Source organism: Plectropomus leopardus, chromosome 20, assembly GCF_026936395.1.
Source record: "Plectropomus leopardus strain MGB_pleo_1.0 chromosome 20, ASM2693639v1, whole genome shotgun sequence".
Lineage (NCBI taxonomy): Eukaryota > Metazoa > Chordata > Actinopteri > Perciformes > Serranidae > Plectropomus > Plectropomus leopardus.
The window spans coordinates 23,206,560-23,229,666 of NC_142195.1; the positions used below are offsets into that span (position 1 = coordinate 23,206,560).

The following is a 23,107-nucleotide window of genomic DNA, read 5'->3' on the forward strand; positions in this document are numbered from 1 at the left end:
CCCAGCCTGTTGCCCCTAATTACTTCTGTAGATGATTATGACAGAACCTATTTGACTTTTAGGTGTCTCACGGTCATGGAAAACCTAGAAACTGCATGGAATTTCACAATCACATTTCCCAGGCCTGGAAAAGTCATGAAACTAGTAAAAAGTTTGAAAAATGTCGGGCAAGAAAAGTCTTTTTATTTAAGTCTTAAGTCATGGAAAAAATGTTGAAATTTTATCTATAACTGTGTGGAAACTGGACGTTACATTATATTGTTCAGGTCCGTCTTATGAATTTAATCCCTTGCCATCTTAGCTGCGGATATAGCAAGCACAGGTAAATAAATGAGACAGACTGCCTCCCACTCTGTTTGTCTTCACTGGCGCTGCCTTCCTTCCCAGGCCGATGTCTCTCCTGACTCATACAAAGTGGAATGGAGGAAGCCCAGAGGGGAACGGGGCAGAAAAAGAGACAAGCAGTGCAGAATAGATGAGGAGAGAAAGACAAAAAGGAAGAGTTTGTCAGCTTACTCGGACGCCTGTGGACTGGCTGTCTGAGCTGGCAGCCCTCTCTGTCCATTAGACTGTATCAATACTGGCCTGCCTTTGCGCTTGCTGCTGGCACCTACATTGCTCTGCTATTGTTTGATCTGCAGGAAAAAACTGGCGCATATGGCAAGATTGTTCTCCTCCTTTTGGCTAAATTTGGAAATAAATGGAGACAACTGAATGTGCTGGTGATGCTCTCTCAATTTCTCTGCTTTCAAGCACATATTTTTTGTATTTTTGTGGTTGCAGGCGTGCCACATCCCGTAGGTGTGCATTGAAACAGTGATGGCGTTAAGATGCATCTATGATGGGGCCGGTAAAAGCCACGGCCAATCACATCTTCTTCTATCATTCCCTTTAAAAGCGATGCTCTCTGCTCCATTATGTTCTGACAGTTTTGTCATGGAGGCCAGAAAAACATCATCTGGGAGGCTGTGCAGCATTGTGCCACTGTGCAGCACCTGAAATATGCTGCAAAGAGCAGATGGTGTCATGTTTTAATTCGCATTTCACACATTAAAAGTCAGATTGTCAACATGTTGTCCTTTAGTAATGTTACAGTCACCATTAGAAATAATGAATTTAGAATTAAAATGTGTTATAGTTGGTTGGTTTTATTTAAGGCTCCCCCTCCAGCAGGTGTCACTTTCTGTTTTACATCTAATGTTCTCTGTCATAGTCACACTTAATTAATTACCATGGAAAACAGCAATATGGCACTTAATTTGATGAATTTACTGTTTATTGGGCCAAAATTAAGACTTTTTTTGCACGACACACTGACTTTTTCTTTCTCATTCACTATCTACTCTACTGGCTCCTCCTGCTGCGCCTCTTAGTTGTATTAGAGGCACACCAGCCACAGCGCAGCAAAGGAAAGATAGGCATGTTGCACAGGTTTGCTGTTTAAAGGGCAGTTATGGAACGTTTTGTGGGTGCACCCCCCACTCTCACCTCAGCACACAGCACCAGCACTGCAGTAGGCTGCAGGCAGCAGTGTGATTCGTTTTATTTTTCATTTCTTTAACTGGATTCTTCTTTTGTTGCTGCATGGAGACGTTCTTCATGTCTAGGTTGAAAATTGTGCACTTCCAAGTTTTCTAACCTGTTAGAGGCCATGGTGCCCTGATTAGTAAAGAAAAGAGTGAGATAGAGAGAGTTGATGTGTTCTTTTAATTCTGCCGGCAGGAGTTTGACTGTGTCCCTCATGGACACTACTGGAGCACTGGGTACAGGGGTTATTACTACAAGCCATCCAGCTCTTTCTCAAGCAAAATCACACGAGAGGGAGTGATGTTGTACAAGTGTCTTTTATGAGTTAATAGTAATAAGCAACAACAGATTATTATTTGTTTGTTAAAATAATGACAAGATCCATGTTTCCATGGCCCCTTCTGCTGAAGCACAACTTTTCTATGATAGAGACGCACTTACAAACATCAGGGAAAGTTGTGTAGAGTCTGGACTGAATGCAGCAGACCGCCACAGGTCACTAAAGCGGCCAATCAGACCAGAGAGAGGAAAGAAAACTGAAAGAGGGAGGAGGGCCAGCATCAGGGCAAGGCTGACCCAACTGGGACCAAGAACTGTTCCTCTAGCAAGCCTTTTTCTGGCTAATGTCCAGTCGCAGGAGAAGAAAGTGGAGAAGAAAGTGAATCAGATGCCATTTAGGCTTACTCAGCAACGTGAAAGCTGAGACTGCTCTGTGCATATCTTCACAGAAACATGGTCCACCTAACCTTATCAGGTTATTAGCTATTATTACCTATTGCACTGGATGGGTAGACCTTGTTCAGAGCCGACAGACTCCAATGACTCCAATGCAAATTCAAAAAATGCACTGCAGGAATTGTATGATGACATCAGCAGCAACATGCCCAAGCAACTGGATGGAATTTTCATAGTAGCTGGTAATTTAATAGACTCATCCTACAACTCCAAAGATGTATCAAGGGCTAATTTTAATTTCATTTTTTAAACTTTGTTAAAAACACCCAAAAAAACAATAAATCTACTTTGTACCTTGTACCTAGTACTATTACCAAACTGGGAACAAAACAGAAGTCTCTTTTTGCCCTAATAACAATGTGTAAACTAACAAGGGCTTAAAAGTTCCTTCCATCAATCCACAGATGATTGTAGATTGTTTATTGCAGTCACAACACCGATGTAGTGAAACCATCACACCAAAATCATCCAGTTTGAAGATAATGAAAACAGAACCAAGTCTTTAAGAGACACACAGCTTCGATGCTCTACTTTCTCAACTCTGCTTCTTTGGCTCAGCTCTGCATGCACACTCCTCAGACAGCTTAATTTCCTCCTCTTTCTCTTCTCCTCTCAGCAGCCACCTGCGCCTCCTACAACTTCTCCTTCCTCAGTCCGCAGGGCCTCAACTTCTCATCTTCTCAGAGCTCAGCCCCCTTTTGGTCAGGTACTCTTTTTCTTCCTTTCTGTTCTTGCTCCTGTTGTCCTTCTGCATCTCATAATTGTGCTTTTATAATGAGCCGCTGTGCTCTCAACCTCATTACTTCTTCTCTGTGGCGCTCTTTTCATTAACAAGAGCATACAACATACATCTTCCTACATCTTCCGGGGATCATACTCCCTCATTAAATCCCAAAAAGAAAACCAATTTCCTCTCACATAATGAAACAACTTGTCCTTTCCCATCGTGTTCATTTGTCACTGTGTGAGTGCATTTTGTCATGCTGAAAACTGAACTGACCATCAACCTCTGATCACCCCCCCCCCCCGATGTAAATAGTCTCAGCTCATATTGTTTCCATTTCAGTGTTTACTCCTCGGGTGGTCAGCACAGCTGTGGCCAGGTATAACTTTGCAGCACGCGACATGAGAGAGCTGTCACTGCGAGAAGGAGACATTGTCAAAATCTACAGCAAGATCGGTGGAGATCAAGGCTGGTGGAAAGGAGAAGCCAACGGTCGAGTGAGTAAACAATAACAGTCTGTTCATTTATGTATGGTAAAAAGGATTGGGATGACACCTGACCCAGACTCAGAAGCGTACATTGAAGGAGAGGACTTTGGTGCTCTTATCTTTGAAGAGTGCAGTTTTACAGAAGCGTATTGCTACCACTCTAGATCAGAAAAATATGGGTCAGTTTCACGTTTTAATGTGAAAAGTTCCACGTTATAACGTGATAACTTAAACTGTATGTCAGCAGAAACAGACAGTGAAGATGGTGTTTTGATGATTATGTTGACTCTACACCAAGTGTTACTGTAGTTTAAAAGTCTCTCTGTGTCACGGAGATGAAGAAATACAAAGACGTCTGTTTCACTCCAACTTCCCTGCTTCCCTTTCAAAACAAAAGCCCTCTAACTGCCCTCTGGGGGCAGAATCCCATCAATTGCTAATACAAGGCATCTGATTTTGAAACATTTACAGGACCATGTTGTTGGCTGTGCAGGAGCTTGTACGACTTCATAAATGAGAGGAATTTGTGCTTATAAATATGAAAATACAGCACTAATATCTGCGGATCCTCTTTACTCATACAACTAATCTATATAATAATACAAAATAAATATGCTAAATGGCTCCTACACACGCACAGGTGATGCGTGCTGTGTGAAGCGGGGAAGTTAAAACAGACGTCTCCGTATTTCCTTCTTATGTCTGTGACTGGGAGAGACTTTTAAACTGGAGTAAAAGATGGTATAGAGTCAATATAATAATCAAAATACCATTTTCACTGTTCCTGCTGACATACAGTATAAATTATCACATGAAACTTTTCACGTTATAACGTGAAACTGATCCGTATTTTCTTATTCTAGAGTGGCAGCAATACGCTTCTGTAGATTTTAAAGACATACTGTTTTATGAATTTTGTTTAAAATTTTAGACTGGAATATTTTTATCACATACTATACCATGAAGTTTTTATCAAATACTGTACTTTGACTTTTTATTACATTTTATGACATACCATACTATGACTTTGTCATAACACCTGTTAGAAACCTTAAACTTAACACCACCTGCTTTACTATGGCTTTTTAAATAAAATTTTTATGACATCTTATACAATTTGATTCATCTATTTATTTATGACATACAACTTATTTTGAAACACACTATATCATAAGTTTTATGGTACATTTTTAGGACGTGCTATGTGACTTTTTGTTTTTTAGGATTATTATTTTTAAATTCACATTTTTGCCTGCAATGATGACACAGATATAAATGGCCATTTTTTATCAAAACATACTATACTATGACATTTTTGTCACAGTTTTGATAACATACTATTCTATGTGGTGTAGATTTTCAAGGATATACTAAACAGTGATGTTTTATGATATGTTTTGAGGACTAAATATTCTGACTGTTCATTAAGTTTTTTTATCAACATACTATGACGCTTTAAATAGATTCTTGACAACATACTAAACTGATGTTTTTATGACATTTTTGACAACATACTATACTGCGACATTTTGAACATATCTTTGACAACACACTAAACTGACGACATCTTATGATGTTTTTATCGGATTTTTGAAGACATGGCATCGAAAACATGCTATGCTATAACATGTTTAGCAAATTTTTAGATTTTTAGCGCATTTTTTATGATAGATTTTTAACCCATTTTTTGATGACTATACTGTTACATTTTATTGGTTTTCAGCAGTTTTTCGGACATGCCATGCCATTGTTTTTGTCATTTTTTCAACATGCTAAATTACTTGTTTTGGGCCTTTTTTGCAACATCCTATGCTATGGCGTGTCTGGGCATGCTATTTAATGTGATTCAATGTGGTTTTCAGCTGTTTTTTTGAAAAATGTCATGTTTTGACATTTTTGCCATACTATAGCCTTGCTGTTTTGATCATTTTTTCAGCATGCTATATTTTGGTGTTTTTGGCCGTTTTTGAAAAATCCTATGCTATGGCGTGTCTCGGCATGCTTTTTTATGTGGTTTAATGTGGTTTTCAACAGTTTTTTGGAAATGTCATGTTTAGACATTTTTGCCATACTATAGCCTTGCTGTTTTGGTCATTTTTTCAACATGCTATATTTTGGTGTTTTTGGCCATTTTTGAAAAAAAAAAAAACTATGCCATGGCGTGTCTTGGCATGCTCTCTTATGCTGTTTTATGTGTTTTTTAGCAGTGTTTGGAAGTGTCATATTTTGCCATTTTTGCCATTTTTCAAAACAAATATAGCCTTGCTGTTTTGGTCATCTTTTCAACATGCTATATTTTGGTGTTTTTGGCCGTTTTTGAAAAATCCTATGCTATGGCGTGTCTCGGCATGCTTTTTTATGTGGTTTAATGTGGTTTTCAACAGTTTTTTGGAAATGTCATGTTTTGACATTTTTGCCATACTATAGCCTTGCTGTTTTGGTCATCTTTTCAACATGCTATATTATGGTGTTTTTGGCCGTTTTTGAAAAATCCTATGCCATGGCGTGTCTCAGCATGCTTTTTTATGTGGTTTTCAGCAGTTTTTTGGATATGTCATATTTTGCTTTTTCTGTCATTTTTTCAACATCAGATCAGATTTGTTTATTTGTCATATGCAGGTTACCACACAGTCAGCAATGCAATGAAATGTTGTGGACGAGAACAACCAATCACTATTCAAAACAATGAAAATAGAATAAAAACAGAAATAATAGATTTAAAAAATAGATTTATCTATATACATATGCAAGGTCCAGAATGTAAACATTAACAAGGCTTAAAGTGTGCGTGCATGGATTTGTGTGTGGCAAATATGGGTCTTAATGCAGTGCCTCAACCAGTTTATGTTGAGTCAAGGAGCCTGACAGCCTGATGGTAAAAGCTGTCTTTCAGTCTTTTGGTGCGTGCAGTCAGGCTCCTTTAACGTCTATCAGATGGTAGCAGGCAGAAAAGTCTGCATGCTTCTATGGCTGCAGTTCTTGATAATGTTGCGTGCCTTCCCCAGACACTGGCTGCGGTAAATGTGCTGGATGGAGAGGAGACTGCTTTCAGTGATGTACTCTGCTGCCTGCACCACTCTCTGTACTGTTTTCCGGCTGTGACTGGAGCAGTTCCCGTACCACACTGTGATGCAGCCCGTCAGCAGGCTCTTGATGGTGCACCTGTAGAACTTGGTGAGGATGCAGGGGTCTTTTCCAACACGTCAATTTATGCGTCCTCCCTTCCTACCTCCTCCGGTGACCCAGAAATCGTTTCCCTTCCGCCATCTTGAAGGATCTTCTAACTGCACAAGTGCACTTTGGAGGAGGCGAGGATAGAGGAGAGAGGAGGCTTCTGGATGAGCCCAGAGCAAGGATACACCAGTGTACAGAAGTTTTTTATCGAGTGGTGAGACAACGGAGCTCCCCGAGGGTCACGGAGATTCTTTATTTGCGTTGTGTCATATATTTGCCACACCTCCTCATGCACCTCCTCACACGTCTTATTTATTCACAGTTTATTCTCTCAGCGCACATTCAGCAGAGTCACTAAAGAGATCTATAATGTCATGGAACACCTCACATGATGAAATGTAGGTCTGATTTAATGCAGTGAAGAAGTTTTTGGATATTTTAATTATAAGTATTTTGGCATCACATAAATCAGCAGCTTATTTCACTTTAGTCTTTTTTGTTTTTGCTTTTTTTAATTGACGTTACAATAAAGGATGCGCATGTCAGGCCGCCCTTTATTAGAACTAATCCACCAGCCAACCCATTGACGTGCATTAATCAATGACCTGAACCCAAACCGCACACACTGAAGCTTTGTGTTTCTACAGAGTACATCAGCACAAAGACGACAAGTTCTCACCCATCTTTTATGTGATTACATCTCCAGTATCATCTCGTCGTACAGCTGATATCCTACAGAGGTTTGTTAACGTGTATATTTAATATCGCCTATTCAGTGTGGACACAGAGATGCTTTCTTGATATTAAAACACGCTGGAAATATTTGTACTGGACATTATGACCAGAGAAATTATTTTATTTTTTTTGTAGGACTTGAACAGATATTCCTGCTAAGATGCAGACGCAGCGCAGCAGGTGATGATGAAGGTGCTGCTATTTGACAGAGAGAAGAGAGGAGGAGATGATGGAGAGAGGGGAGAGGAGGAGATGATGGAGAGAGAGGAGGAGGTGGTGGAACAATAATGTTGTTGTTTTTGTAATTTTTAATAAATTACTCAGAATCTTTATCTTTCACTTTATGACCTGGCTGCCCAACTCATTCGATATTATAAGGAAATAAGTGTCCTAAATAATAATAACTCTGATCCCTATATGAATTAGATTTTAAAGGATTCTTCTCTGCCTGTCAGTCTGACAGCTGATCAGCTGTGCAGCATTTCATATGTTACTGACGTCGCTTCGGACTGACACTATGGGATTGAGGATTTCCCAATTCACAGCTTCCTCTACTCTCTCCTCACGTCTCCTCCTCGACTCCTCCGCCCGCATCCTCTGTGAGAGGAACTATGACACGAGGAGAGAAGGCGAGTGGAGGATGCTTGGAGTTGGAGTTAGCATGTTGGAAAGCACCCCTGGTGTTCATGCCAAACTTCTTCCCTCCTCAGGAAAAATAGCCGCTGACGAGCTTTCCTGACCGCAGCGTCTGTGTGTACTGACCAGGACAAATCCTCTGTGATGTGGACGCCGAGGAGCTTGAAGCTGCCGACCCTTTATACCTCAGCGTTGCCGATGTGGATGGAGGGATGTATGTCTCCCTGCTGTCCATTATCATCTCTTTAGTTATGCTGACGTTAAGAGAGAAGTTATTGTCCTGGCACTAGCTGGCCAGTGTTTTAACCTCATCTCTGTAGGTGGTCTAATCGTTGTTTGTGAAAAGGCCCACGATGGTTGCGTCGTTAGAAAACTTGAAGATGGAGTTTGAGCTGTGCCTGGCGGTACAGTCATGAGTGAACAGGGAGTAAAGGAGAGGGCCGATGAAACAGCCTTGCGGCGTCCCTGTGTTGAGGACCAATGTGGAGGAGATGTGGCTGCCGATTCTCACCACCTGAGCCCTGTTGGTCAGGAAGTCAAATATCCAACTGCAGATGGGGTTCTCCGGACCAGGATTAGTGAGCTTCAAGATTAGCTTCAAGAGAATGATTTTGTTGAATACCGAGCTGTAAACAATGACAACCATTCTGACATATGTGTTCCCCCGATGCAGGTTGTTGAGAGCAGTGTATACTCCTAGAACAATAGTGACATCTGTGGCCATGTTTGCTTTTTTTAGCCATTTTTGAAAAGTCTTGTGCTACGGCGTGTCCCGGTACACTATTTTATGTGGTTTAATGTGTTTTTCAGCTGTTTTTTGGAAATGTCCTATTTTGACATTTTTCCATACTATAGCCTTGCTGTTTTGGTCATTTTTTCAACATGCTACATTTTGGTGTTTTGGGCAATTTTTTAAAAAACCTTTGCCATGGCGTGACTCGGCATGCTCTTTTATGCTGTTTTATGTGATTTTTAGCAGTTTTTTGGAAATGTCCTATTTTGACATTTTTCCATACTATAGCCTTGCTGTTTTGGTCATTTTTTCAACATGCTATAATTTGGTGTTTTTGGTCATTTTTGAAAAAAAGTATGCCATGGCATGACTCGGCATGCTATTTAATGTGGTTTAATGTAGTTTTTAGCAGTTTTTTGGAAATGTCCTATTTTGACATTTTTCCATACTATAGCCTTGCTGTTTTGGTCATTTTTTCAACATGCTATATTTTGGTGTTTTGGGCAGTTTTTGAATAAAAATACACCATGGAATGTTTCAGCATGTTATTTTAAGTTGTTTTATGTGGTTTTTAGCAGTTTTTTGGAAATGTCCTATTTTGACATTTTTCCATACTATAGCCTTGCTGTTTTGGTCATTTTTTCAACATGCTATATTTTGGTGTTTTGGGCAGTTGTTTAAAAAACCTTTGCCATGGCATGACTCGGCATGCTCTTTTATGCTGTTTTATGTAGTTTTTAGCAGTTTTTTGGAAATGTCCTATTTTGACATTTTTCCATACTATAGCCTTGCTGTTTTGGTCATTTTTTCAACATGCTATATTTTGGTGTTTTGGGCAGTTTTTTAAAAAACCTTTGCCATGGCATGACTCGGCATGCTCTTTTATGCTGTTTTATGTAGTTTTTAGCAGTTTTTTGGAAATGTCCTATTTTGACATTTTTCCATACTATAGCCTTGCTGTTTTGCTCATTTTTTCAACATGCTATATTTTGGTGTTTTGGGCAGTTGTTTAAAAAACCTTTGCCATGGCGTGACTCGGCATGCTATTTAATGTGGTTTAATGTAGTTTTTAGCAGTTTTTTGGAAATGTCCTATTTTGACATTTTTCCATACTATAGCCTTGCTGTTTTGGTCATTTTTTCAACATGCTATATTTTGGTGTTTTGGGCAGTTTTTGAATAAAAATACACCATGGAATGTTTCAGCATGTTATTTCAAGTTGTTTTATGTGGTTTTTAGCAGTTTTTTGGAAATGTCCTATTTTGACATTTTTCCATACTATAGCCTTGCTGTTTTGGTCATTTTTTCAACATGCTATATTTTGGTGTTTTGGGCAGTTTTTTAAAAAACCTTTGTCATGGCGTGACTCGGCATGCTATTTAATGTGGTTTAATGTAGTTTTTAGCAGTTTTTTGGAAATGTCCTATTTTGACATTTTTCCATACTATAGCCTTGCTGTTTTGGTCATTTTTTCAACATGCTATATTTTGGTGTTTTGGGCAGTTTTTTAAAAAACCTTTGCCATGGCATGACTCGGCATGCTCTTTTATGCTGTTTTATGTAGTTTTTAGCAGTTTTTTGGAAATGTCCTATTTTGACATTTTTCCATACTATAGCCTTGCTGTTTTGGTCATTTTTTCAACATGCTATATTTTGGTGTTTTGGGCAGTTTTTTAAAAAACCTTTGTCATGGCGTGACTCGGCATGCTATTTAATGTGGTTTAATGTAGTTTTTAGCAGTTTTTTGGAAATGTCCTATTTTGACATTTTTCCATACTATAGCCTTGCTGTTTTGCTCATTTTTTCAACATGCTATATTTTGGTGTTTTAGGGAGTTTTTTAAAAACCTTTGTCATGGTGTGACTCGGCATGCTCTTTTATGCTGTTTTATGTGGGTTTTAGCAGTTTTTTGGAAATGTCCTATTTTGACATTTTTCCATACTATAGCCTTGCTGTTTTGCTCATTTTTTTAACATGCTATATTTTGGTATTTTAGGCAGTTTTTAAAAACCTTTGCCATGGCGTGACTCGGCATGCTCTTTTATGCTGTTTTATGTGGTTTTAGCAGTTTTTGGAAATGTCCTATTTTGACATTTTTCCATACTATAGCCTTGCTGTTTTGGTCATTTTTCAACATGCTATATTTTGGTGTTTTGGGCAGTTTTTAAAAACCTTTGTCATGGCGTGACTCGGCATGCTATTTAATGTGGTTTAATGTAGTTTTTAGCAGTTTTTTGGAAATGTCCTATTTTGACATTTTTCCATACTATAGCCTTGCTGTTTTGGTCATTTTTTCAACATGCTATATTTTGGTGTTTTGGGCAGTTTTTGAATAAAAATACACCATGGAATGTTTCAGCATGTTATTTCAAGTTGTTTTATGTGGTTTTTAGCAGTTTTTTGGAAATGTCCTATTTTGACATTTTTCCATACTATAGCCTTGCTGTTTTGGTCATTTTTTCAACATGCTATATTTTGGTGTTTTAGGGAGTTTTTTTTAAAAAACCTTTGCCATGGCGTGACTCGGCATGCTCTTTTATGCTGTTTTATGTGGTTTTTAGCATTTTTTTGGAAATGTCCTATTTTGACATTTTTCCATACTATAGCCTTGCTGTTTTGCTCATTTTTTCAACATGCTATATTTTGGTATTTTAGGCAGTTTTTAAAAAACCTTTGCCATGGCGTGACTCGGCATGCTCTTTTATGCTGTTTTATGTGGGTTTTAGCAGTTTTTTGGAAATGTCCTATTTTGACATTTTTCCATACTATAGCCTTGCTGTTTTGCTCATTTTTTCAACATGCTATATTTTGGTGTTTTGGGCAGTTTTTTAAAAAACCTTTGCCATGGCGTGACTCGGCATGCTATTTAATGTGGTTTAATGTAGTTTTTCGCAGTTTTTTGGAAATGTCCTATTTTGACATTTTTCCATACTATAGCCTTGCTGTTTTGGTCATTTTTCAACATGCTATATTTTGGTGTTTTAGGCAGTTTTTTAAAAATCTTTGCCATGGCGTGACTCGGCATGCTCTTTTATGCTGTTTTATGTGGTTTTAGCAGTTTTTGGAAATGTCCTATTTTGACATTTTTCCATACTATAGCCTTGCTGTTTTGGTCATTTTTCAACATGCTATATTTTGGTGTTTTGGGCAGTTTTTGAATAAAATACACCATGGAATGTTTCAGCATGTTATTTCAAGTTGTTTTATGTGGTTTTAGCAGTTTTTGGAAATGTCCTATTTTGACATTTTCCATACTATAGCCTTGCTGTTTTGGTCATTTTTCAACATGCTATATTTTGGTGTTTTAGGGAGTTTTTTTTAAAAAACCTTTGCCATGGCGTGACTCGGCATGCTCTTTTATGCTGTTTTATGTGGTTTTTAGCAGTTTTTTGGAAATGTCCTATTTTGACATTTTTCCATACTATAGCCTTGCTGTTTTGCTCATTTTTTCAACATGCTATATTTTGGTGTTTTAGGCAGTTTTTTTAAAAAATCTTTGCCATGGCGTGACTCGGCATGCTCTTTTATGCTGTTTTATGTGGTTTTTAGCAGTTTTTGGAAATGTCCTATTTTGACATTTTTCCATACTATAGCCTTGCTGTTTTGGTCATTTTTCAACATGCTATATTTTGGTGTTTTGGGCAGTTTTTAAAAACCTTTGTCATGGCGTGACTCGGCATGCTATTTAATGTGGTTTAATGTAGTTTTTAGCAGTTTTTTGGAAATGTCCTATTTTGACATTTTTCCATACTATAGCCTTGCTGTTTTGGTCATTTTTCAACATGCTATATTTTGGTGTTTTAGGCAGTTTTTTAAAAATCTTTGCCATGGCGTGACTCGGCATGCTCTTTTATGCTGTTTTATGTGGTTTTAGCAGTTTTTGAAATGTCCTATTTTGACATTTTTCCATACTATAGCCTTGCTGTTTTGGTCATTTGTCAACGTGCTATATTTTGGTGTTTTATGCAGTTTTTTAAAAAACCTTTGCCATGGCGTGACTCGGCATGCTCTTTTATGCTGTTTTATGTGGTTTTTAGCAGTTTTTTGGAAATGTCCTATTTTGACATTTTTCCATACTATAGCCTTGCTGTTTTGGTCATTTTTTCAACATGCTATATTTTGGTGTTTTGGGCAGTTTTTGAATAAAAATACACCATGGAATGTTTCAGCATGTTATTTCAAGTTGTTTTATGTGGTTTTTAGCAGTTTTTTGGAAATGTCCTATTTTGACATTTTTCCATACTATAGCCTTGCTGTTTTGGTCATTTTTTCAACATGCTATATTTTGGTGTTTTAGGGAGTTTTTTAAAAAACCTTTGCCATGGCGTGACTCGGCATGCTCTTTTATGCTGTTTTATGTGGTTTTTAGCAGTTTTTTGGAAATGTCCTATTTTGACATTTTTCCATACTATAGCCTTGCTGTTTTGGTCATTTTTCAACATGCTATATTTTGGTGTTTTAGGCAGTTTTTAAAAACCTTTGCCATGGCGTGACTCGGCATGCTCTTTTATGCTGTTTTATGTGGTTTTTAGCAGTTTTTTGGAAATGTCCTATTTTGACATTTTTCCATACTATAGCCTTGCTGTTTTGGTCATTTTTTCAACATGCTATATTTTTGGTGTTTTGGGCAGTTTTTAAAAACCTTTGTCATGGCGTGACTCGGCATGCTATTTAATGTGGTTTAATGTAGTTTTTAGCAGTTTTTTGGAAATGTCCTATTTTGACATTTTTCCATACTATAGCCTTGCTGTTTTGGTCATTTTTTCAACATGCTATATTTTGGTGTTTTAGGCAGTTTTTTTAAAAAACCTTTGCCATGGCGTGACTCGGCATGCTCTTTTATGCTGTTTTATGTGGTTTTTAGCAGTTTTTTGGAAATGTCCTATTTTGACATTTTTCCATACTATAGCCTTGCTGTTTTGCTCATTTTTTCAACATGCTATATTTTGGTGTTTTAGGGAGTTTTTTAAAAAACCTTTGCCATGGCGTGACTCAGCATGCTCTTTTATGCTGTTTTATGTGGTTTTTAGCAGTTTTTTGGAAATGTTCTATTTTGACATTTTTCCATACTATAGCCTTGCTGTTTTGGTCATTTTTTCAACATGCTATATTTTGGTATTTTAGGCAGTTTTTTTAAAAAACCTTTGCCATGGCGTGACTCGGCATGCTCTTTTATGCTGTTTTATGTGGTTTTTAGCAGTTTTTTGGAAATGTCCTATTTTGACATTTTTCCATACTATAGCCTTGCTGTTTTGGTCATTTTTTCAACATGCTATATTTTGGTGTTTTGGGCAGTTGTTTAAAAAACCTTTGCCATGGCATGACTCGGCATGCTCTTTTATGCTGTTTTATGTAGTTTTTAGCAGTTTTTTGGAAATGTCCTATTTTGACATTTTTCCATACTATAGCCTTGCTGTTTTGGTCATTTTTTCAACATGCTATATTTTGGTGTTTTGGGCAGTTTTTTAAAAAAACCTTTGCCATGGCGTGACTCAGCATGCTATTTAATGTGGTTTAATGTAGTTTTTAGCAGTTTTTTGGAAATGTCCTATTTTGACATTTTTCCATACTATAGCCTTGCTGTTTTGGTCATTTTTTCAACATGCTATATTTTGGTGTTTTAGGCAGTTTTTTTTAAAAAACCTTTGCCATGGCGTGACTCGGCATGCTCTTTTATGCTGTTTTATGTGGTTTTTAGCAGTTTTTTTGGAAATGTCCTATTTTGACATTTTTCCATACTATAGCCTTGCTGTTTTGCTCATTTTTTCAACATGCTATATTTTGGTGTTTTGGGCAGTTGTTTAAAAAACCTTTGCCATGGCATGACTCGGCATGCTCTTTTATGCTGTTTTATGTAGTTTTTAGCAGTTTTTTGGAAATGTCCTATTTTGACATTTTTCCATACTATAGCCTTGCTGTTTTGGTCATTTTTTCAACATGCTATATTTTGGTGTTTTGGGCAGTTTTTTAAAAAAACCTTTGCCATGGCGTGACTCAGCATGCTATTTAATGTGGTTTAATGTAGTTTTTAGCAGTTTTTTGGAAATGTCCTATTTTGACATTTTTCCATACTATAGCCTTGCTGTTTTGGTCATTTTTTCAACATGCTATATTTTGGTGTTTTAGGCAGTTTTTTAAAAAAACCTTTGCCATGGCGTGACTCGGCATGCTCTTTTATGCTGTTTTATGTGGTTTTTAGCAGTTTTTTGGAAATGTCCTATTTTGACATTTTTCCATACTATAGCCTTGCTGTTTTGGTCATTTTTTCAACATGCTATATTTTGGTGTTTTGGGCAGTTTTTGAATAAAAATACACCATGGAATGTTTCAGCATGTTATTTCAAGTTGTTTTATGTGGTTTTTAGCAGTTTTTTGGAAATGTCCTATTTTGACATTTTTCCATACTATAGCCTTGCTGTTTTGGTCATTTTTTCAACATGCTATATTTTGGTGTTTTAGGGAGTTTTTAAAAAAACCTTTGCCATGGCGTGACTCGGCATGCTCTTTTATGCTGTTTTATGTGGTTTTTAGCAGTTTTTTGGAAATGTCCTATTTTGACATTTTTCCATACTATAGCCTTGCTGTTTTGGTCATTTTTTCAACATGCTATATTTTGGTGTTTTAGGCAGTTTTTTAAAAAAAACCTTTGCCATGGCGTGACTCGGCATGCTCTTTTATGCTGTTTTATGTGGTTTTTAGCAGTTTTTTGGAAATGTCCTATTTTGACATTTTTCCATACTATAGCCTTGCTGTTTTGGTCATTTTTTCAACATGCTATATTTTGGTGTTTTGGGCAGTTGTTTAAAAAACCTTTGCCATGGCATGACTCGGCATGCTCTTTTATGCTGTTTTATGTAGTTTTTAGCAGTTTTTTGGAAATGTCCTATTTTGACATTTTTCCATACTATAGCCTTGCTGTTTTGGTCATTTTTTCAACATGCTATATTTTGGTGTTTTGGGCAGTTTTTTAAAAAACCTTTGTCATGGCGTGACTCGGCATGCTATTTAATGTGGTTTAATGTAGTTTTTAGCAGTTTTTTGGAAATGTCCTATTTTGACATTTTTCCATACTATAGCCTTGCTGTTTTGGTCATTTTTTTCAACATGCTATATTTTGGTGTTTTGGGCAGTTTTTTAAAAAACCTTTGCCATGGCATGACTCGGCATGCTCTTTTATGCTGTTTTATGTGGTTTTAGCAGTTTTTGGAAATGTCCTATTTTGACATTTTTCCATACTATAGCCTTGCTGTTTTGGTCATTTTTCAACATGCTATATTTTGGTGTTTTGGGCAGTTTTTTAAAAATACACCATGGAATGTTTCAGCATGTTATTTCAAGTTGTTTTATGTGGTTTTTAGCAGTTTTTTGGAAATGTCCTATTTTGACATTTTTCCATACTATAGCCTTGCTGTTTTGGTCATTTTTTCAACATGCTATATTTTGGTGTTTTAGGCAGTTTTTTTAAAAAACCTTTGCCATGGCGTGACTCGGCATGCTCTTTTATGCTGTTTTATGTGGTTTTTAGCAGTTTTTGAAATGTCCTATTTTGACATTTTTCCATACTATAGCCTTGCTGTTTTGGTCATTTTTTCAACATGCTATATTTTTGGTGTTTTGGGCAGTTTTTTAAAAACCTTTGCCATGGCATGACTCGGCATGCTCTTTTATGCTGTTTTATGTGGTTTTTAGCAGTTTTTTGGAAATGTCCTATTTTGACATTTTTCCATACTATAGCCTTGCTGTTTTGGTCATTTTTTCAACATGCTATATTTTGGTGTTTTGGGCAGTTTTTTAAAAAACCTTTGTCATGGCGTGACTCGGCATGCTATTTAATGTGGTTTAATGTAGTTTTTAGCAGTTTTTTGGAAATGTCCTATTTTGACATTTTTCCATACTATAGCCTTGCTGTTTTGGTCATTTTTTCAACATGCTATATTTTGGTGTTTTAGGCAGTTTTTTTAAAAAACCTTTGCCATGGCGTGACTCGGCATGCTCTTTTATGCTGTTTTATGTGGTTTTTAGCAGTTTTTTGGAAATGTCCTATTTTGACATTTTTCCATACTATAGCCTTGCTGTTTTGGTCATTTTTTCAACATGCTATATTTTGGTGTTTTGGGCAGTTTTTGAATAAAAATACACCATGGAATGTTTCAGCATGTTATTTCAAGTTATTTTATGTGGTTTTTAGCAGTTTTTTGGAAATGTCCTATTTTGACATTTTTCCATACTATAGCCTTGCTGTTTTGGTCATTTTTCAACATGCTATATTTTGGTGTTTTAGGCAGTTTTTTAAAAACCTTTGCCATGGCGTGACTCGGCATGCTCTTTTATGCTGTTTTATGTGGTTTTAGCAGTTTTTGGAAATGTCCTATTTTGACATTTTTCCATACTATAGCCTTGCTGTTTTGGTCATTTTTCAACATGCTATATTTTGGTGTTTTAGGCAGTTTTTTTAAAAAACCTTTGCCATGGCGTGACTCGGCATGCTCTTTTATGCTGTTTTATGTGGTTTTTAGCAGTTTTTTGGAAATGTCCTATTTTGACATTTTTCCATACTATAGCCTTGCTGTTTTGGTCATTTTTTCAACATGCTATATTTTGGTGTTTTGGGCAGTTTTTTAAAAAACCTTTGTCATGGCGTGACTCGGCATGCTATTTAATGTGGTTTAATGTAGTTTTTAGCAGTTTTTTGGAAATGTCCTATTTTGACATTTTTCCATACTATAGCCTTGCTGTTTTGGTCATTTTTTTCAACATGCTATATTTTGGTGTTTTAGGCAGTTTTTTAAAAAAAACCTTTGCCATGGCGTGACTCGGCATGCTCTTTTATGCTGTTTTATGTGGTTTTAGCAGTTTTTGGAAATGTCCTATTTTGACATTTTTCCATACTATAGCCTTGCTGTTTTGCTCATTTTTCAACATGCTATATTTTGGTGTTTTGGGCAGTTTTTTAAAAACCTTTGTCATGGCGTGACTCGGCATGCTATTTAATGTGGTTTAATGTAGTTTTAGCAGTTTTTGGAAATGTCCTATTTTGACATTTTTCCATACTATAGCCTTGCTGTTTTGGTCATTTTTCAACATGCTATATTTTGGTGTTTTAGGCAGTTTTTTTATAAAACCTTTGCCATGGCGTGACTCGGCATGCTCTTTTATGCTGTTTTATGTGGTTTTAGCAGTTTTTGGAAATGTCCTATTTTGACATTTTTCCATACTATAGCCTTGCTGTTTTGGTCATTTTTTCAACATGCTATATTTTGGTGTTTTGGGCAGTTGTTTAAAAAACCTTTGCCATGGCATGACTCGGCATGCTCTTTTATGCTGTTTTATGTAGTTTTTAGCAGTTTTTTGGAAATGTCCTATTTTGACATTTTTCCATACTATAGCCTTGCTGTTTTGGTCATTTTTTCAACATGCTATATTTTGGTGTTTTAGGCAGTTTTTTTAAAAAACCTTTGCCATGGCGTGACTCGGCATGCTCTTTTATGCTGTTTTATGTGGTTTTAGCAGTTTTTGGAAATGTCCTATTTTGACATTTTTCCATACTATAGCCTTGCTGTTTTGGTCATTTTTCAACATGCTATATTTTGGTGTTTTAGGCAGTTTTTAAAAAACCTTTGTCATGGCGTGACTCGGCATGCTCTTTTATGCTGTTTTATGTGGTTTTTAGCAGTTTTTTGGAAATGTCCTATTTTGACATTTTTCCATACTATAGCCTTGCTGTTTTGGTCATTTTTTCAACATGCTATATTTTGGTGTTTTGGGCAGTTTTTGAATAAAATACACCATGGAATGACTCAGCATGTTATTTTATGTTGTTTTATGTGGTTTTAGCAGTTTTTGGAAATGTCCTATTTTGACATTTTTCCATACTATAGCCTTGCTGTTTTGGTCATTTTTTCAACATGCTATATTTTGGTGTTTTAGGCAGTTTTTTTAAAAAACCTTTGCCATGGCGTGACTCGGCATGCTCTTTTATGCTGTTTTATGTGGTTTTTAGCAGTTTTTTGGAAATGTCCTATTTTGACATTTTTCCATACTATAGCCTTGCTGTTTTGGTCATTTTTTCAACATGCTATATTTTGGTGTTTTGGGCAGTTGTTTAAAAAACCTTTGCCATGGCATGACTCGGCATGCTCTTTTATGCTGTTTTATGTGGTTTTTAGCAGTTTTTGGAAATGTCCTATTTTGACATTTTTCCATACTATAGCCTTGCTGTTTTGGTCATTTTTCAACATGCTATATTTTGGTGTTTTGGGCAGTTTTTTAAAAAACCTTTGTCATGGCGTGACTCGGCATGCTATTTAATGTGGTTTAATGTAGTTTTTAGCAGTTTTTTGGAAATGTCCTATTTTGACATTTTTCCATACTATAGCCTTGCTGTTTTGGTCATTTTTTCAACATGCTATATTTTGGTGTTTTAGGCAGTTTTTTAAAAAAACCTTTGCCATGGCGTGACTCGGCAGGCTCTTTTATGCTGTTTTATGTGGTTTTAGCAGTTTTTTGGAAATGTCCTATTTTGACATTTTTCCATACTATAGCCTTGCTGTTTTGGTCATTTTTTCAACATGCTATATTTTGGTGTTTTGGGCAGTTTTTGAATAAAAATACACCATGGAATGTTTCAGCATGTTATTTCAAGTTGTTTTATGTGGTTTTTAGCAGTTTTTTGGAAATGTCCTATTTTGACATTTTTCCATACTATAGCCTTGCTGTTTTGGTCATTTTTTCAACATGCTATATTTTGGTGTTTCAGGCAGTTTTTTAAAAACCTTTGCCATGGCGTGACTTCGGCATGCTCTTTTATGCTGTTTTATGTGGTTTTAGCAGTTTTTGGAAATGTCCTATTTTGACATTTTTCCATACTATAGCCTTGCTGTTTTGCTCATTTTTTCAACATGCTATATTTTGGTGTTTTGGGCAGTTGTTTAAAAAACCTTTGCCATGGCATGACTCGGCATGCTCTTTTATGCTGTTTTATGTAGTTTTTAGCAGTTTTTTGGAAATGTCCTATTTTGACATTTTTCCATACTATAGCCTTGCTGTTTTGGTCATTTTTTCAACATGCTATATTTTGGTGTTTTGGGCAGTTTTTTAAAAAACCTTTGTCATGGCGTGACTCGGCATGCTATTTAATGTGGTTTAATGTAGTTTTTAGCAGTTTTTTGGAAATGTCCTATTTTGACATTTTTCCATACTATAGCCTTGCTGTTTTGGTCATTTTTCAACATGCTATATTTTGGTGTTTTAGGCAGTTTTTTAAAAATACACCATGGAATGTTTCAGCATGCTCTTTTATGCTGTTTTATGTGGTTTTTAGCAGTTTTTGGAAATGTCCTATTTTGACATTTTTCCATACTATAGCCTTGCTGTTTTGGTCATTTTTTCAACATGCTATATTTTGGTGTTTTGGGCAGTTTTGAATAAAAATACACCATGGAATGTTTCAGCATGTTATTTCAAGTTGTTTTATGTGGTTTTAGCAGTTTTTGAAATGTCCTATTTTGACATTTTTCCATACTATAGCCTTGCTTTTTTGGTCATTTTTTCAACATGCTATATTTTGGTGTTTTAGGCAGTTTTTTTAAAAAACCTTTGCCATGGCGTGACTCGGCATGCTCTTTTATGCTGTTTTATGTGGTTTTTAGCAGTTTTTTGGAAATGTCCTATTTTGACATTTTTCCATACTATAGCCTTGCTGTTTTGCTCATTTTTCAACATGCTATATTTTGGTGTTTTAGGCAGTTTTTAAAAACCTTTGCCATGGCGTGACTCGGCATGCTCTTTTATGCTGTTTTATGTGGTTTTAGCAGTTTTTGGAAATGTCCTATTTTGACATTTTTCCATACTATAGCCTTGCTGTTTTGGTCATTTTTCAACATGCTATATTTTGGTGTTTTGGGCAGTTTTTAAAAACCTTTGCCATGGCATGACTCGGCATGCTCTTTTATGCTGTTTTATGTAGTTTTTAGCAGTTTTTGGAAATGTCCTATTTTGACATTTTTCCATACTATAGCCTTGCTGTTTTGGTCATTTTTCAACATGCTATATTTTGGTGTTTTGGGCAGTTTTTTAAAAAACCTTTGTCATGGCGTGACTCGGCATGCTATTTAATGTGGTTTAATGTAGTTTTTAGCAGTTTTTTGGAAATGTCCTATTTTGACATTTTTCCATACTATAGCCTTGCTGTTTTGGTCATTTTTCAACATGCTATATTTTGGTGTTTTAGGCAGTTTTTAAAAAACCTTTGCCATGGCGTGACTCGGCATGCTCTTTTATGCTGTTTTATGTGGTTTTAGCAGTTTTTGGAAATGTCCTATTTTGACATTTTTCCATACTATAGCCTTGCTGTTTTGGTCATTTTTCAACATGCTATATTTTGGTGTTTTGGGCAGTTTTTTAAAAAACCTTTGTCATGGCGTGTTTCAGCATGCTATTTCAAGCTGTTTTATGTGGTTTTTAGCAGTTTTTTGGAAATGTCCTATTTTGACATTTTTCCATACTATAGCCTTGCTGTTTTGCTCATTTTTCAACATGCTATATTTTGGTGTTTTAGGCAGTTTTTTAAAAACCTTTGCCATGGCGTGACTCGGCATGCTCTTTTATGCTGTTTTATGTGGTTTTTAGCAGTTTTTGGAAATGTCCTATTTTGACATTTTTCCATACTATAGCCTTGCTGTTTTGGTCATTTTTCAACATGCTATATTTTGGTGTTTTAGGCAGTTTTTAAAAACCTTTGCCATGGCGTGACTCGGCATGCTCTTTTATGCTGTTTTATGTGGTTTTAGCAGTTTTTGGAAATGTCCTATTTTGACATTTTTCCATACTATAGCCTTGCTGTTTTGGTCATTTTTTCAACATGCTATATTTTTGGTGTTTTAGGCAGTTTTTTAAAAACCTTTGTCATGGCGTGACTCGGCATGCTCTTTTATGCTGTTTTATGTGGTTTTTAGCAGTTTTTGGAAATGTCCTATTTTGACATTTTTCCATACTATAGCCTTGCTGTTTTGGTCATTTTTTCAACATGCTATATTTTGGTGTTTTAGGCAGTTTTTTAAAAACCTTTGCCATGGCGTGACTCGGCATGCTCTTTTATGCTGTTTTATGTAGTTTTTAGCAGTTTTTGGAAATGTCCTATTTTGACATTTTTCCATACTATAGCCTTGCTGTTTTGGTCATTTTTCAACATGCTATATTTTGGTGTTTTGGGCAGTTTTTTAAAAACCTTTGTCATGGCGTGACTCGGCATGCTATTTAATGTGGTTTAATGTAGTTTTTAGCAGTTTTTGGAAATGTCCTATTTTGACATTTTTCCATACTATAGCCTTGCTGTTTTGGTCATTTTTCAACATGCTATATTTTGGTGTTTTAGGCAGTTTTTAAAAACCTTTGCCATGGCGTGACTTCGGCATGCTCTTTTATGCTGTTTTATGTGGTTTTAGCAGTTTTTTGGAAATGTCCTATTTTGACATTTTTCCATACTATAGCCTTGCTGTTTTGGTCATTTTTCAACATGCTATATTTTGGTGTTTTGGGCAGTTGTTTAAAAACCTTTGCCATGGCATGACTCGGCATGCTCTTTTATGCTGTTTTATGTAGTTTTAGCAGTTTTTTGGAAATGTCCTATTTTGACATTTTTCCATACTATAGCCTTGCTGTTTTGGTCATTTTTCAACATGCTATATTTTGGTGTTTTGGGCAGTTTTTAAAAACCTTTGTCATGGCGTGACTCGGCATGCTATTTAATGTGGTTTAATGTAGTTTTTAGCAGTTTTTGGAAATGTCCTATTTTGACATTTTTCCATACTATAGCCTTGCTGTTTTGGTCATTTTTTCAACATGCTATATTTTGGTGTTTTAGGCAGTTTTTTTAAAAAACCTTTGCCATGGCGTGACTCGGCATGCTCTTTTATGCTGTTTTATGTGGTTTTTAGCAGTTTTTTGGAAATGTCCTATTTTGACATTTTTCCATACTATAGCCTTGCTGTTTTGGTCATTTTTCAACATGCTGTATTTTGGTGTTTTGGGCAGTTTTTGAATAAAAATACACCATGGAATGTTTCAGCATGTTATTTCAAGTTGTTTTATGTGGTTTTTAGCAGTTTTTTGGAAATGTCCTATTTTGACATTTTTCCATACTATAGCCTTGCTGTTTTGGTCATTTTTTCAACATGCTATATTTTGGTGTTTTAGGCAGTTTTTTTAAAAAACCTTTGCCATGGCGTGACTCGGCATGCTCTTTTATGCTGTTTTATGTAGTTTTTAGCAGTTTTTTGGAAATGTCCTATTTTGACATTTTTCCATACTATAGCCTTGCTGTTTTGGTCATTTTTTAACATGATATATTTTGGTGTT

General features: G+C 36.2%; 1 protein-coding gene across 11 annotated transcripts in view; it reads left to right on the forward strand.

Annotated features, from left to right (window-relative positions):
• vav2 (vav guanine nucleotide exchange factor 2) overlaps window positions 1-23,107 on the forward strand; it is a 267,876-nt gene that overhangs the window by 225,010 nt on the left and 19,759 nt on the right. For 3 of the 11 annotated variants that reach the window (XM_088071150.1, XM_088071156.1, XM_088071155.1), the window contains 3 exons: window positions 2,882-2,968; window positions 3,329-3,483; window positions 6,480-7,627. In XM_088071150.1, the coding sequence (XP_087927276.1) occupies window positions 2,882-2,968; window positions 3,329-3,483; window positions 6,480-6,746 (509 nt within the window). In that variant the 3' untranslated portion in view covers window positions 6,747-7,627. Of the gene's footprint in view, window positions 1-2,878; window positions 2,969-3,328; window positions 3,484-6,479; window positions 7,630-23,107 lie in introns of those variants that run through there. The other 8 variants (XM_088071147.1, XM_088071151.1, XM_088071148.1 and 5 more) reach the window with 5 other exon arrangements.